Source organism: Vipera berus, assembly GCF_964194415.1.
Source record: "Vipera berus genome assembly, chromosome: 6".
In the NCBI taxonomy this organism is placed as follows: Eukaryota; Metazoa; Chordata; class Lepidosauria; order Squamata; family Viperidae; genus Vipera; species Vipera berus.
The window spans coordinates 75,551,151-75,566,243 of record NC_138208.1 but is presented as its reverse complement, the minus strand read 5'-3'; the positions used below and the strand labels follow the sequence as shown (position 1 = coordinate 75,566,243).

General features: G+C 41.8%; 1 protein-coding gene across 1 annotated transcript in view; it reads right to left on the bottom strand.

Moving 5' to 3' along the window:
- DDX11 (DEAD/H-box helicase 11) overlaps nucleotides 1-12,800 on the bottom strand; it is a 37,047-nt gene extending 24,247 nt beyond the window's left edge. The window contains exons 1-10 of the mRNA XM_081330616.1: nucleotides 12,670-12,800; nucleotides 12,267-12,503; nucleotides 11,463-11,549; nucleotides 10,838-11,007; nucleotides 9,286-9,328; nucleotides 8,171-8,278; nucleotides 6,399-6,486; nucleotides 3,050-3,252; nucleotides 1,978-2,130; nucleotides 1,689-1,735 (exon numbers count right to left, since the gene is read on the bottom strand). Coding sequence (XP_081186742.1) covers nucleotides 1,689-1,735; nucleotides 1,978-2,130; nucleotides 3,050-3,252; nucleotides 6,399-6,486; nucleotides 8,171-8,278; nucleotides 9,286-9,328; nucleotides 10,838-11,007; nucleotides 11,463-11,549; nucleotides 12,267-12,503; nucleotides 12,670-12,735 — 1,202 coding nt within the window. The 5' untranslated portion in view covers nucleotides 12,736-12,800. The remainder of the gene's footprint in view (nucleotides 1-1,688; nucleotides 1,736-1,977; nucleotides 2,131-3,049; nucleotides 3,253-6,398; nucleotides 6,487-8,170; nucleotides 8,279-9,285; nucleotides 9,329-10,837; nucleotides 11,008-11,462; nucleotides 11,550-12,266; nucleotides 12,504-12,669) is intronic.
- Between the last annotated feature and the right edge of the window lie 2,293 nt (nucleotides 12,801-15,093).

Genomic DNA, 15,093 nt, shown 5'->3' with positions numbered 1-15,093 from the left:
CGTGAATGATGAGGCACAAAGAACATATATAGCCATATACTGAAATGATTGGCATTTTAGTATCTTTGCCATAGAGTTTCTTCAGCAAAAGCATCAATAATCAACTTTCTGCCATGAACAGCCTAAGAAGATAAGCTTTGCATCAGAACTTCTCCATTGTCTAGACAAGAGCTGCACAACTCCATAGATCAAAATGGACACATGGAGACCTTAAAAATGATGGTGGGTCACAAAGGAATAACTGGCATGCCAAATAGTGGCTGGTGGTATAGCAGTAGCCTTGGAGCTGGTAGAGTTGGTGAGACCTGGAGGCACTGGAAGTACTTGGCAAGCATGTTTTTAGGGCAGAGGTGGCTGTGCAAAACTAGGTGGCAGCAGTCATGATTAGTGGCAAAGTTTTCAGAAAACGTTGGCAGACTCCACAAGGCTATTCTGCAGGCTGTATGGACCCGCGGACTATATTTATTATTTATACAGGCAGCTCTCAATTTACAACCATAATTCAGCCCAAAATTTCTGTTGCTAAACGAAACAGTTATTAAGAGAGCTTTGCCCCATGTTACAACCTTTCTTGCCACTGTTGTTAAGTGAATCACTTCAGTTGTTAAGTTAGTAGCACAGTTGTAAAACGAATCTGGCTTCCCCAATGACTTTGCTCGTCAGAAGGTGCCCAAAAGGTGATTACATGAGACACTGCAGCGGTCTTAAACACGAGTCAGTTTCCAAGCATCTGAATTTGGATTACATGAGCATGAGGATGCTGCAATGGTCATAAATGTGAAATACAGTCATAAATAACTTTTTCCAATGCTGTTATAACTTTGAATGGTCGCTAAACAAAAGGTTGTAAGATGAGGAACACCTATATTTCATATTCCTAGCCTTTATAGATAGTCCTCAATTTAGGACTGGTTGCTTAACAACCGTTCAAAGTTATCATAAAACTTCCTGGGGGTACTTATGACTTGGTTCCAAAGATCCAATCAAGTATGGCCACATGACTATGGTTTTGGCAAAAATCAGCTTTTACTTACAGTTTTTGGCAAAACTGGCCCATAGCCAGTGATCTAAAAACTTATCTATTCGAACAAGCCGGCCTGGTCTGATGGGTTTGGGGTTTTAACATTGTTTTTAACTAACTTACTGCATCGGGCACAATCATTTAATTTTAAATCTTGTATCCTGTATTCTTATTTTTATTGCCCTGTACACCGCCCTGAGTCCTTCGGGAGAAGGGCGGTATATAAATCAATCAATCAATCAATCAATCAATCAATCAATCAATCAATCAATCAATCAATCAATCAATCAATCAAATAAATAAATAAATAAATAAATAAATAAATAAATAAATAAATAAATAAATAGCTAACTATTGATTAGTTTAATGACTGCCACAGTCACTTCATGACTGCCCCTAAAATTTCATAAAGTTGGGTCAGTCATGTGGACTATCTTGACTTACAACCACAACGGGCATGCTCCATTACCGTCATAAGTCAAGGACTACCTATATGTTGTGCAGGTCCAATCTAGACCATAAAACTATTTTCTCCTCCTCTCCATTTAAGAGTGGAAAGTTAGAAATTGCCAGGTAGTTTGTAGCAAGCCTTAATTTACCGTAGTATGCACACATGGCCAACTTATTTCCCCCAATTCCATCAGAATTTCTAATCATAAACACTCACCTATACCGTTCCATATACTGCAGTAGCTGAGAGTGGGCACAGCAGAGCTAAATAAAGCATAAGACAATAATGAGGGCTATCACCAAAAAAGGCTTCTGAGAAGCCCACAAGCAAGACAGGTAGCGACATAATTCCATCTGTGTGTTATGTTAACCAGTATTCTGGAACACCTGTCTCAGAGACTAGAGTAATTTACAGTCTCTTATAAAAGCTTTACGCTGACAGCAGTGGGTAAAGAGACCACAAGAAAGCTGTAGGTAGTAGCAGAGCGGCCCTCAGGCTGACTCACCTGTGAGCCTGTCACCTGAGTGCTGTAGATGGAAGCAATGGTATCGATCAGATTGTGAGCTTCATCAATTATCACTACCTGATCCTTCAGTTGGATCCCAGATGCATTTCGAGTAGCTTCATGCAGAAGCATTTGGTATGGCAGCACCACCAACTGTGGGACAGACAGAGGCATTAATTCAATGGGAAGTCCACCACTCAGACCTTTATTTGCAAAACAGATTGTTGGAGAACCCAGAGAATGTTTATACATTTTTTTTGACACGCAGAATATGAGTGAGCTGGGTCTCATTTATTCAATCTTACTTGTTAGATTTATATTTCTAGAAGTTCAAAGGGGCGTATATGTTCCAAGTCTACAAAATAGGCTGAGCTGGAAAATAATCACAGGCTCAAAATCACCCTGTTTCCTTAGCTAAAAATCTTCTATTTATATCTGTCTGTCCACCTCTATCTGTCTATCCATTGTCTGCCTGTCTGTCTGTCTATCAAATTCCCATCTCACTGTGGGAATACTCTGGGCAGCTTTTAACAATAAAATGGGGAAAGTGATAAAAAAAAGTTAAAAAAGAATAGTAAAGGAATAACACAATAAAAATAAACAGCGGAAGTACAATACTATGAAATTAAAAAGATGAGCAGATATTTATATTTATTTATATCATATCATACTTAGAGATCATCCATCTCCCTCGTGGAGCGTCTCTATAGTCCACCAGCTTCACCACTGCACCTGGTTGGCCGTGCAAATATGAAATTTGCTCCTCAAAAATTGAGAAACCATTTAAATTCCTATCGTCTGTCACTTCAGACAAAGCCAGGTGATTCCAAGGAATACGTAAATGGTCCCAAGGACGAAGTGTTTACAAAAGGGGAGGAAAACTAGGAAAACTGGGGGAAAAAATGCTTTCTTTATCCAAGAGGTTGGTCAACATTTTGAGGCATGAATAAGCACCCAGCCTAATCATCCCAGTGTGATTTAGCAAAAGGATACAAGGCTAGACACAAAGAAAACGAAGCCAACTGTTTTCAGACGTCAGCAAGGCTTCAAGAGGAGATCCACAAATATCTACCTGAGCAGCTGGGATGGCATATCGGCTTCCGTAATAAGGACAGGCCTTCATTTCTTTTCCCAGAGAAACCAGCTGCTCTATATCTTTCACTTCGACTAACACTTCGTCCCGAAGCAACTGCACCGGCTCATAGGAGTTAAAAGGACACACCGTTCGGCTCACGCGTCTCTTCTTGCCCTCCGTCTCTGCTCCTGTATTCTTTTCTGAAGGCAAATCATCAGAGGGGGGAAATTTCAGAGCCAAACAGTTTGCCGTTAAGACTGATTTGTGATGGGTGTACAGGGACCATCCTTTTCCCCCCAGAGATATTTTATGCTTTACGCCACAAATCCCGCCAGCCTCAGTCAGGCTTCAGAGTGTTTCTGTGACAGCATGTGCCCCTTTTTTATTTCTTTGTCCTTTTTCCCAGTATCGACAGTCTTCGGCTTGCGACCACAATCAAGCCCAAAATTTGTGCTGCTATGCGAGGCAGATATTAAGTGGGTTTTGCCCCAATTTACAGCCTTTCTTGCCACAGATATTAAGTGAATCAATGCAGATGTTAGTTAGTAGCACTAGCATTAGCACTTAAGACTTATATCAGGGGTGTCAAACTCAATTTCATTGAGGGCCGCATCAGCATTGCGGTTGCCCTCAAGGGGCCAGGTGGGTTTGGCCAGGAAGGGCGTGGCCTACTGGGTGGGCGTGGCTAGAGTGCGTATGGCCTACTGGGTGGGCGTGGCCAGCTCTACATCGTTCGCATCAAGGGGGCCTATGGGGGCCTGGGCAGGAGTGGGACAGATCTGAGGGTCTCTGGAAGAAGGAGGGCCTCTGGGCCAGGGCCAAGGCAGTGGGGGCCATTCCCTCACTGTTTCCAGGATGGCTTCGCGGGCCACATGAAACCACTTCGCGGGCCGGATCCGGCCCCCAGGCCTTGTGTTTGACATGTCTGACTTATATACAGAGCTTTTCAGCCCTCTCTAAGCGTTTACAGAGCCAGCATTTTGCCCCCAATAATCTGGGTCCTCATTTTACCGACCTCGGAAGAATGGAAGGCTGAGTCAACCTTGAACCTCTGGCAGTCAGCAGAGTTAGCCTGCAATACTGCATTCTAACCACTGTGCCACGACGGCTCCTAATAACACAGTTGTTAAGTGAACCTGGCCTCCCCATTGACTTTGCTTGTCAGAAGGTCGCAAAAGGTGATCACACGACCCCGGGACACTGCGACCGTCATAAATACACCCGTTGCCAAGTATCTGAATTTTGATCAGGTGACCATGAGGATGCTGCAACAGTCATAAGTGTGAAAAACAGTCATAAGTCACTTTGTAACTTTGAACAGATAATAATAACAAAACAAAAAAAACAGCTGGAAGGGACCTTGCTCAGGAAGGAAACCCTATACCATTTCAGACAAACGTCTGTCCAGTCTCTTCTTAAAAACTTCCAGTGTTGGAGCATTCACAGCTTCTGGAGGCAGGTTGTTCCACTGGTTAATTGTTCTAACAACCCTAACTAAAGGAAGGGTTGTAAGTCAAGGACTACCTGTATTGTAAATGTACAAGGACGTAGACATCCCTGAACCAACATGTAGCTGGAGATAGGCAGGAATATTTGGTTCACACCAAAAGTGACCAGAGTCAACCATCAGAGAGGATCTGCTCACTGCAGGAACTGCCATGCAACACGTAGTCCTCGACTTAACAATCATTCATTTAGTGACCATTCAAAATTATAACAGCACAGAAAAAAGGGACTTATGACTAGTCCTCATACTTACGACTGTTAGCACATCTCCACAGTCACATGATCAAAATTCAGCAATTGGCAACCGGCATGTATTTATGACAGTTGCAGCATCCCAAGTTCATGTGATCACCATTTGCGACCTTCCCAGCTGTCTTCCAACAAAGTCAATGAGGGGGGAAAGCCAGATTTGCTTAACAACCAAATGATTCACTTAATAACTGCAGTGATTTGTTTAACAACCAAGGCAAAAAAGATTGTAAAAATCATACATCACTCTGTTAACAACTGTTTTGCTTAGTAGGGGAAATTCTGACTCCAATTGCAGTCATGTTTTTGCATGTATGCATTTGACTGAACCTTTCAGAAACCATTGTTTACAAATCTAAGGTTAAAACAACCCATTGTTTAGCAACTGTAGCCAAAGTCTCTTGATTGAGCTTTCGAGGGTGATTGTAAGTATAAAATCAAAATCAACACACATGTCACTCTGATTGCCTTTGGAGAAGGACTAAATATAATGTAACCATTACTACTCTCTATAAGGGTATCAGGGCAACCCAACACTGAAAGAAGTTAAAATTGTGAGACACTGTAGGAACGGTATGCTTGCATAAACATTTCATGAGATTTGAGGTTTTTAATTAAAAAAGTAATTTCAAAAAATATTTTCATGTGCTCCTGACGTTGCATGGGATCAAATACCAGTGCCTCAGGGTGTACAAAAGCTTCCATTCAAACTGGTTCAAGCACAACACATTTCATTTCAAGCATGAAATTACTGTATTGAGTACAAAAATTGACTGTTCCAAGAATTTTAGAAGAGTTTTGCATCCAAACAGATTTTTTTCACTACAACACTCTTGTTTTATACTCAAAAGCATTTTAAATACACTGAAAACAGCCACTTTCACAACCCAAAGAGGAACTTTGGAGAAACTTTTACGCACTGGATGCAAGCACCCACTAATTGTTCACTGGTGCCTGCTACTTACAGTGATATCCAATCGAACTCTAATGTAAGCAAAATAGCAGTTTCACCCATAATATTTCAACCACCAAATAAGTCTGCACGTCAAAAGAAAACCTAACCACAGGTACAGAAGAATCCCAACATTAGCAAACTACCACGAAAAAAACTTCTAAAGTGGGATAAACCCCATTATCTGTCCCACGTGCATGGACGGCACGGAACGTTTACTGTTGGGCTGAAAAAAAAACCAAACAGAAAGCCAAGAAAGCAGAACCAAATGAAATATCCTAAAATAGGAAATTAACTGGTTGGAACCCTGGGTGGCAGCATTCCAGACTACAGTAGTCAACAAAGTTCCAAAGATACTTATGACCTGGTTCCAAAATTTTGAGAGTTAACTTAACCACTGCCACAGAAAAAGATTGTAAAATTGGTCGGCGATGTGATGACCCATTTTACGACCATCACAACTTATGACTGCAACTGGCAGGCTCCATTACGGTCCTAAGTCAAGGACTGCCTCTATAAAATATTTTACAGTTCCTTCTGGTCCAAGATAGTTGCCACCATCACTTTAACACACATAGCCTCCATTTACTTTGCTTTACCAAAGTTATTACATTGATCCATCAGGATACCTTGACATACCACGTTTATTCTTCTGCATCTCCATACAACGATCATTGATGAGCTGGACAGATCCCAAGCATCGTACTTCCTCGTTCACACATAAATTCTAAAATAAATTGACAGGTACAAACAGAGATCAATTATTAAACCAGAGAGCCAGTTTGGTCTAGCGCAGGGGTAGGCAACCTCGGCTCTTTTATGACTCAAGGACTTCAACTCCCAGAATTCCTGAGTCAGCATAGCTTGTCTATCGTCTCTCTCTCTCCCTCCCTCCCCTCCCCTTTATTATTTTTATAATTATCCAAGGTGGCAAACATATGCAACACACCTTCCTCCTATTTTTCCTACAACTACTTTGTAAGGTGAGTTGTGCTGAGAGAAAGTGATTGGCCCAGAGTCACCCAGCTGATTTTCCTGTCTATGGCGGGACTTGAACTCATGGTTTCCCACTTTCTAGCCTAGTGCTTTGACACAGGGGTCCCCAACCTCCAGACCATGGCCCACTAACCGCTAGAGCCAGGGGTAGGCAATTCCTGACTCAGGAATTCTGGGAGTTGAAGTCCATGAGTCATAAAAAAGCCGAGGTTGCCTATCCCCGGCTCTAGCGGTTAAGGCAGAGTTCCCCAATCTTTCTGGCTTTTCGGGCTGGGGGAGGGGAGACAAATGGTTCCGCATGAGCGGCCAGCAAGTGCCTGCACGCATGCAGCTACTTTTGTGTGAGTGGCCAGCATGTTCACCCGCCGCTCACACAAATGGGAGTGCACACGCTTGGCCTGCTGCTCAGGCAAGTGGGGATGCACATGGGCACACGTTCACCCTCCACTTCTGCAGCTCATTTCCGAATGGCTGACAGCTCAGTGGTGGGCCATGGCCTGGAGGTTGGGCACCCCTGTGTCAAGGCACTAGGCTAGAAAGTGGGAAACCATGAGTTCAAGTCCCGCCATAGGCAGGAAAATCAGCTGGGTGACTCTGGGCCAATCACTTTCTCTCAGCACAACTCACCTTACAGAGTTGTTGTAGGAAAAATAGGAGGAAGGTGTGTTGCATAGGTTTGCCACCTTGGATTATTATAAAAATAATAAAGGGGAGGGGAGGGGAGGGAGAGGGAGAGAGACGATAGTTAAGACGTTTCCCCATGTTCCCTTCAGTATAATTTCTTTCAACAACCCCAAAAGCTGTAAAGATTCACAAGTATATAAATTCACAATGAAAATAATGCATTGTCTCCAAGGCTGCTAATAAGATGCATTGTTTGGCTACTGCATACTTTACGTTGAATTCGGATTCCTAAAATTACTTTTCAAATTATTCTTTTAGTTGGCATCTTGGAACTCGAGTCAGAGGACTACCACAGCAAAGCATTTAGCTCCTTTTATCTCCTCTTTCATACTAATGTTCAAGCATTAGGCTTTTGCTTTTTATGCATTCCCACCTCACTACAGACTGATAACAGAAGGGAAAACGTACTGCTTGAGAATAAAAATATGAGGCGACACAAGGAAACCAAACACAAGCTTGCTAATTTTGGTGGCAATTGCTAATTTTGGTGGCAATTGCTAATTTTGGTGGCAATTGCTAATTTTGGTGGCTCCTTGAAGGAATGTCAGAATTCTTTACTCCCCCTTTTATTAATGTTGTTGTTGTTGTTGCTGTTATTGCTTTTATTCTGTTGGTTTGTATGTACGCCGACAGCTTCTGTACCAGACAAATTCTTTGTGCGTCTAATCACTCTTGGCCAAATAAAGTATTCCATTCCATTCCATTCTATGGATTTGAGGAAAAATACCTACCTGCCTAGAGCCCAAGGACACCAGACGGGTCTCCTTACTAAAAGGGCTCTTCTGAACTTCATGGATAAATTGAGCCAGCTGGGAATGTGTCCGGCTGCAGTAATAAATCTGCAAAAGAGTTTGAGAAGATCTGAAAATCCTATTTATGAAGAGCAGTGCTTCTCAAGCTTGACAACTTTAACATGTGTGGACTTCAACTCCCAGAATTCCCAGGTCAGAATGCTGGCTGGCTAGATATTGGGAGAGTTTGGTTGTCACAGCAATACAGAATCGGTGGTTTCTTGTCTACTGTCTCCTTTCTTGTCTTTTGTTTTTTTGATTCTTGAAATACTGAATAAAGATTACAAGATGAGAGGATTGTTGGAGTAAAGATTTTAAGATAAAAGTTAAAGGGTCTTGCAGATAACTTGGTGTTGCTTTTGGAAGATCCTTTACAGGGAACTGAAACAATTATGGGAAAACTAAAAGAATTTGGTTTCTTAGCAGGTTTCAAGACAGACAAACCAAAGATGAAGATATTAACAAAAATATTCAAACAGATCAAAACTGAATTGATGAATGAAATGGGTTTTAAGAAGTAAATTATTATCTGAGTAACATTATTACAAAGATGAACTATGCTATTTCAAAACAATTAAGCTAAGACATGGAATGAGGATTAAAAAGACATGTTTGGATGGGAAAAACTAAACTGTCATTTAGTTTTATCACAGTATTTCTGTGGTAAAAATGAATGCCTTGCCTAGAACGATGTTTTTGTTTCAGACAATGCCTGTTTTGACAACTGGCGCGCCATTTAAACAGTGAGAAAAGAAAATTACAAATACTGAATCACTTAATTCCATATTTTGCCAGCAAATATTGGCAATGTGATATTGGGCTGCTTCGGGGCTTCTTTTCAAAAAAAAGATTGGCTTTTTGATTTAACTACCTGTTTGAAAATGAAACAAGCCGTTAATTTTAACTGAAGAAACAGGAAAGGATTAAAACAGATAAAGGAAAATTGGCAGGCTACGGGAGGGGAGAAAGGAGGTGTCCAAACAGTTTACTATTAACTCCCATGGATGGGTTTGCAAAGCAGTTGTAGGAAGAAACATCTACCCCTTACAACTTGCCTTTGTAACATGCTCTTCCTGTAGGTCATCATCATCACCATCACTATCCACTCCTGTTAACCTAAAGAGCGAAAACAGAAAAGTAATGCTCAGAAACATTTTTGCCATACGCTAGCCAATCAGATACTGTATCTTCTAAACAACAAATTTCAGGATGGCCCAGTAGTTTCTTGTAGCCCAGTGATGGCGAAACTTTCAGGCTCAGTCTATCAAAAATTTAGAAAACGCCTAACCTGACTCTGCAGATGTGTCACACACATACACAGAGCCCACCCCCTGAATAAAAGAGAACTAATTCTTTATGTTGTCGTTGTTAGTTGCGAAGTCGTGTCCCACCCATCGCGACCACATGGACAACGTTCCTCCAGGCCTTCCTGTCCTCTGCCATCTTCTGGAGTCCATTTAGGCTCGTGCCTACTGCTTCAGTGACTCCATCCAGCCACCTCATTCTCTGTCGTCCCCTTCTTCTATTGCCCTCAATCTTTCCCAGCATTAGGCTCTTCTCCAGTGAGTCCTTCCTTCTCATTAGGTGGCCAAAGTATTTGAGTTTCCACTTCAAGATCTGGCCTTCTAAAGAGCAGTCAGGGTTGATCTCCTCTAGGACTGACCGGTTTGATCGCCTTGCAGTCCAAGGGACTCGCAGGAGTCTTCTCCAGCACCATAGTTCAAAGGCCTCAATTCTTTGGCGCTCAGCCTTTCTTATGGTCCAACTTTCACAGCCATAATTCTTTATATATTACTTTATTTTTACAAAAAATACAATCCAGTCATGTGAGTGATTCCCCGGGTGTGCTGCTTACCTTCAAGCAGTGCTCCTTCTATGGACAGCCCCCATGGCCTATCCAAGGAAGCTCTGGGTTGCCCAAGGCCTTTGTTCTTGAAGCAGCTCTCCAAAAATCGTATGAAATCAAGCCCTGTTCTTGCACGATTTTCAGAGGCTCTGGAAGCTGTGTGAGAGCACCCCCCCATTCTCACGAGGCCTCCACAGCTTCTGAAATCTTTGGAAGTCGTGCAAGAGGACTGTGCTCATGTAGCCTCCAGAGCCTCTGAAAATCGTGCAAAAACAGGGCTTGCTTTCATAAGATTTTTGGAGGCTGCAGAAGAGCATTCTCTAAAGCTGCTTCAGATCCACAGCCTCCTGCAACTCAGAATGCACACCTCATTCTCATGAGGACTCCGCAGCTTCTGAAAAATCACCTAGGAATGGAGCATTCTTTTGAGATTTGTTGTCAAGTGCTAGTGAATGCTGACGTGTCACCCAAAATGTCATGGCACGCCACCGCCGACATGCATGTCATAGGGTCACCATTATTGTACTAGTAATACGCACCCACCCAAACTTTGGCTTCTGGATTTAATAACTGGAGGACTCTGTCACCTCTTGGGAGGAAAACCTGATGGAATACCAGTTGCCAAGTCTGAACTGAGCTCAGCTCCTACCTAAAGCAAAGGCTTTCATGGATTCTGACCCAACCTTTTTAGAAAACTTGCAAGAGAGATACATATTTCCCTAGAGAATTTAATTCCTCACTTCAACCTCTTATAGTCATACTAGTATTCATACCTATTTTCTGTTTTCTGCTCCTCGTCACTCTCGTACTCTGTAAGGATCAGATCTTCCTCACTCGTATCTGAAAGCTCCAAAGAACCAGGCTTAGCCGTGGTAGATAAACTGTCCTTACTGAGCTGAAGCAGGTGCTCTGCCTCCTTTTCCTCCGTTCGCTGAAATAAGCACAAAGGAGACATCTGTCAATCCAAGCCAGGTTAATCTGTCATACCCAGGAAGTCTTTTGAGCCCCCACCTTTCTCAATGAGGAATTAGTTCATGCAGGAGACCTGAGGGAAATGGATGGCTGGATAGACAGAGGGATAATAAATATAATTTATTTTTCAATACTTGTCGAAATATTTTTTGCCTACAGTATTGGGTAGTCATTGCAAATAACGATCAACACAGAAGCCATTTCCAAAAGAGCAATTGTTATCTAATTACAGATTTACAATTCGTAAATTCCTCCTTTATCCATTATCCTCAACTTATGCATTTTTCATGTAGTTTTCTTTGAGGCATTTTAAGATAACTTTCAATCAACTTCTTTCATTACATTCCAATAATCTCCAATTTTATTTGTGGGAAAACTATTTTAATTTTTATTCACAGCACTGGAAATGCTCACCTTCCTTTTAGACACATATTTCAGTTTCACATTGTGTCGAATTTGCTCAAGGTATGCTTCTCGTTTCTTCCTCTTGACCTGCTCTTCCTAAAGAAATCAGAGAATTACATGGAAAGTTCAACCACCTGGATCCTGAAATTTGGTGTCAAAAATATTGCTGTAAAATTACTTCACAACATATAACATTAAATGTGTCTTTACAGAAGTTCTGAACAATTCATATGTTGTCAAATATTTGCTAGGCAAAGGCCCAAACTCTGTTTTAAGCAGACGTTATTTTACATTTCTCATTTTAAAATGTTCTGTGTAAAATGAGATCTGTTAGCAAGCCTCTAGATAAACAAAGGAATACCAGATTTTGTCTAATTTAAAAGCATTAAATCATCTACCAAACATTTTTAAATTATAACTGCAACTCTTTTGCTCTTTTTAAGGGCCCACATACCACCGTTGTCTTTTGTTCATCTGAGCGAAAAATACATTATACGTTTTTTTTAAATAAAATACTGGTGTGCCGCCAAATATGTTCATCTGTGAAATTTTAAAGTATCAAGCATCAATTTTATTTTCTTAGATGCCGTTTTCTTCTTAGAGTATAATAGCTGGTGATTCCTCCTTTGACTTTGCTCTTTTTATTAAAAATACAGCACATGCAAAAGGTATAAGAGTGGCGTTTGATGGTTGCAGTTAAAAGAACAGGAGTTACAATGGGGCAAGTGTCAATAATACATTCTTTTCTATTTATATCGGTGAATACATCATCAGGATTGAATAAAGACAGACCAATAATCAACCTATTTTTACCTTCAGTCTATGTATCATTTCTTGCTCTTTTTTCTCCTGCACAAATTGCATTATCCAGTCTGGTTCATTGGTCATTAGCTGGCTGGCTAAAGGCTTTGTATTGCTTTTTTTGAGTTCATCTTCCGCATCTTTTCCACTAACGTTATTTGCTAATAGCCGGGTCTCCTCCAGTTTCTTTTTCTCTTCAAAATCCCGGAGCCACGAGAGAGCACCACAAATCAAACTTAATGATTTACCCTAACAGGGAAGAGGAAGTTCAGATATATCTTTATACCATTACATAAACAGGCTGTTAACATTTCAAAATAAAATTCTAGAAGATTTTAATATTTACATTTGTGTTATTTTTGACAGTTTTTGTAGGCTAGAGGTGTTGGTATGTTAAAATAAAAAAGAGACTTACTGTGCCAGTTGGGCTCTCAAATATGCCAATCTTTCCCGTCTCCAAGACCTGATAAAGTTTAGTCATAAATTGCTCTTGAATGGGATATGGTGTGTAAGGAAAGGGAAAGTTCACTCTAACCTTTTCTTCAGTGTCTTCTGTCATCTCCTGCCTGGAAGGGTGGGGGGGGGGGGAAAGATGTAAAGAAAAATAAATCCTAAAACAGATGTAATTGTTAGCACAACTGCAAAAGAAAGTATTAAACAAACACAAAGAGAACCAAACTGACTCTCTGCAATTCTCAATAAATCTGATTGTTTTAATCCCTGCAAGGACCTAGTCTTCAAAACCAGTAGAGGACCTCTTTTGTGGAAATTATATGTACATCTGCTAAATTCTAAGCTTTTTTATTGTTTTTCACTTTATTCATTTTTCTTGCTCTTTATACATTAGTCTCATTGTTTAAACAAGTGTTTTCTATGTTCGCATCAACTAATTAACTATTATCAACTATAATTTAGGCCAGTGGACAGCCTAGGTTACAGAAATATACACACACACACACACACACACACACACATATGTGTGTGTGTGTGTGTATATGTGTGTGTGTGTGTGTGTGTGTGTGTGTATACATATATGTGTGTGTATATGTGTGTGTGTGTGTGTATACATGTGTGTGTGTGTATATATATATATGTGTGTGTGTGTGTATATATATATATAAAATTTTAATTCAATTTATTACATTTATGCACTGCCTGACTTCCAATAAATGCCAAATTATAGCAGATTTAGAAGTCTATAGTCCACAGCGGCCGGTCAGACACGACTGAATGGTTGACGATGACGACCATAGTTCAAATTGGCTGGGAATTTTGGGACAGGTAGTCCCTGTACCTCGGGAAAAGGCAAGCTGGAAAACGTTTTCTAGATCTTTTGCAATTTCCAGGTGAAATTTATGGGATAAACTGAGTTTGGCTTCCAACATGCCCACGACTGACCATAGAAAGTTCTCTCATTTCCCAGGATCTCTCCGTAATTCCCCGTTAGCGTCATCTACCTTAGGTCGCTGCTGCCCCTCTAAAAGCGAAGTGACTTCGAATTGATCGAAAAGCGCTTCTGCCGACCCAACTCTCTCTCCTCGAGATGACGTCACTGGCTTCTCCCTCGTGTCGGCAAAAAAAAGGGTGGGGGAGCTCGCTGCACAAACAACCCCACCCCGTTTTTAGAACTTTCCGCTAAAAACGCGCGCCCGAACGCTATTGGCTAGACAACCTGCTGCAGCTCAACGCGTAACCAATCAGAGGACAAGAATACGAAGGACGCCTTCTCCAGAGCGAGCGTGCGTCTTACGCCCGCTTCCGGTTGGCTTTGTGCGGCGAGTTGGGGAGGGGGATGCTCGTCTGCCAACAGGCGTTTCAGTTCCATGTAGTTCGAATAGGCTTTGCGTTGAAGTTAAATTTACTCGAGGGTTAGGAAGTTAAATTTACTCGAGGGTTAATCCTTACTGCGTGCAGGCTTGTTTTTGGACAGGTTTGCCTAGAGCAGGGGTAGGCAACCTCGGCTCTTTTATGACTCATGGACTTCAACTCCCAGAATTCCTGAGTCAGCTATGCTGACTCAGGAATTCTGGGAGTTGAAGTCCATGAGTCATAAAAGAGACGAGGTTGCCTACCCCTGGCCTAGAGCGTCCTTGTACGCACATAGGAGCCTGGAACATCCACACTGATTATTAATAGTTTTACACAATTAGAATATTTTTGTTACACTGTTCAAAAATACACATATTTCTTGAGTATATTCTTCCTTCCTTTGGGTGGCTCCAGCTTATTTAACCATCTTCCCGGCAGAGGCTATTTCTCCCTGCTGGCCTCTCACGCAGGATTGCCTCAGAAACGTCACCCACCAAAGTGTACAAGAGCCAGGTGTTTGGGAGCGCAGAGCAATTCAGTCTGAGAAGTCTTGTGGGTGCTGGCATCCTGGCCCACTCGGTACCACTGTAGCCAAGAGACCTGCTGAATGGGGCCCAGGGAGCAGCTGTTCCACCATTTTTTTCTCGACTGCCTCCTATGGCCGGCTTGCATGTATATGAGGCAATTGATGCCCCGAACTTTTAAAAGCACAGGGTTGGAAGGGTCCTTGGAGGTCTTCTAGCCTAATGCAATGGATGCCCTGAAGAGGAATCCTCATATCATCTCAAAGAGCGTCCAAATTTTGCTTGAAAAACTTGACCGCTGGCGCATCCGTGATTCTGGATAGTTACCCCAGTCAAGAAATTTCTTGTTTCAAATTTGGTTTTCTCCCTGTTAAGTTTTTCATCCGCAGGTGGTTGTTCCCTCAGCAATATGGGGGCCGGGGAGAGTCTTGGGACCCAGGGGGATGGGGTAGGGATACCGATCCCCACGGTGATTGGGAATGGCAGCAGATGGATGAGCAGAGGGC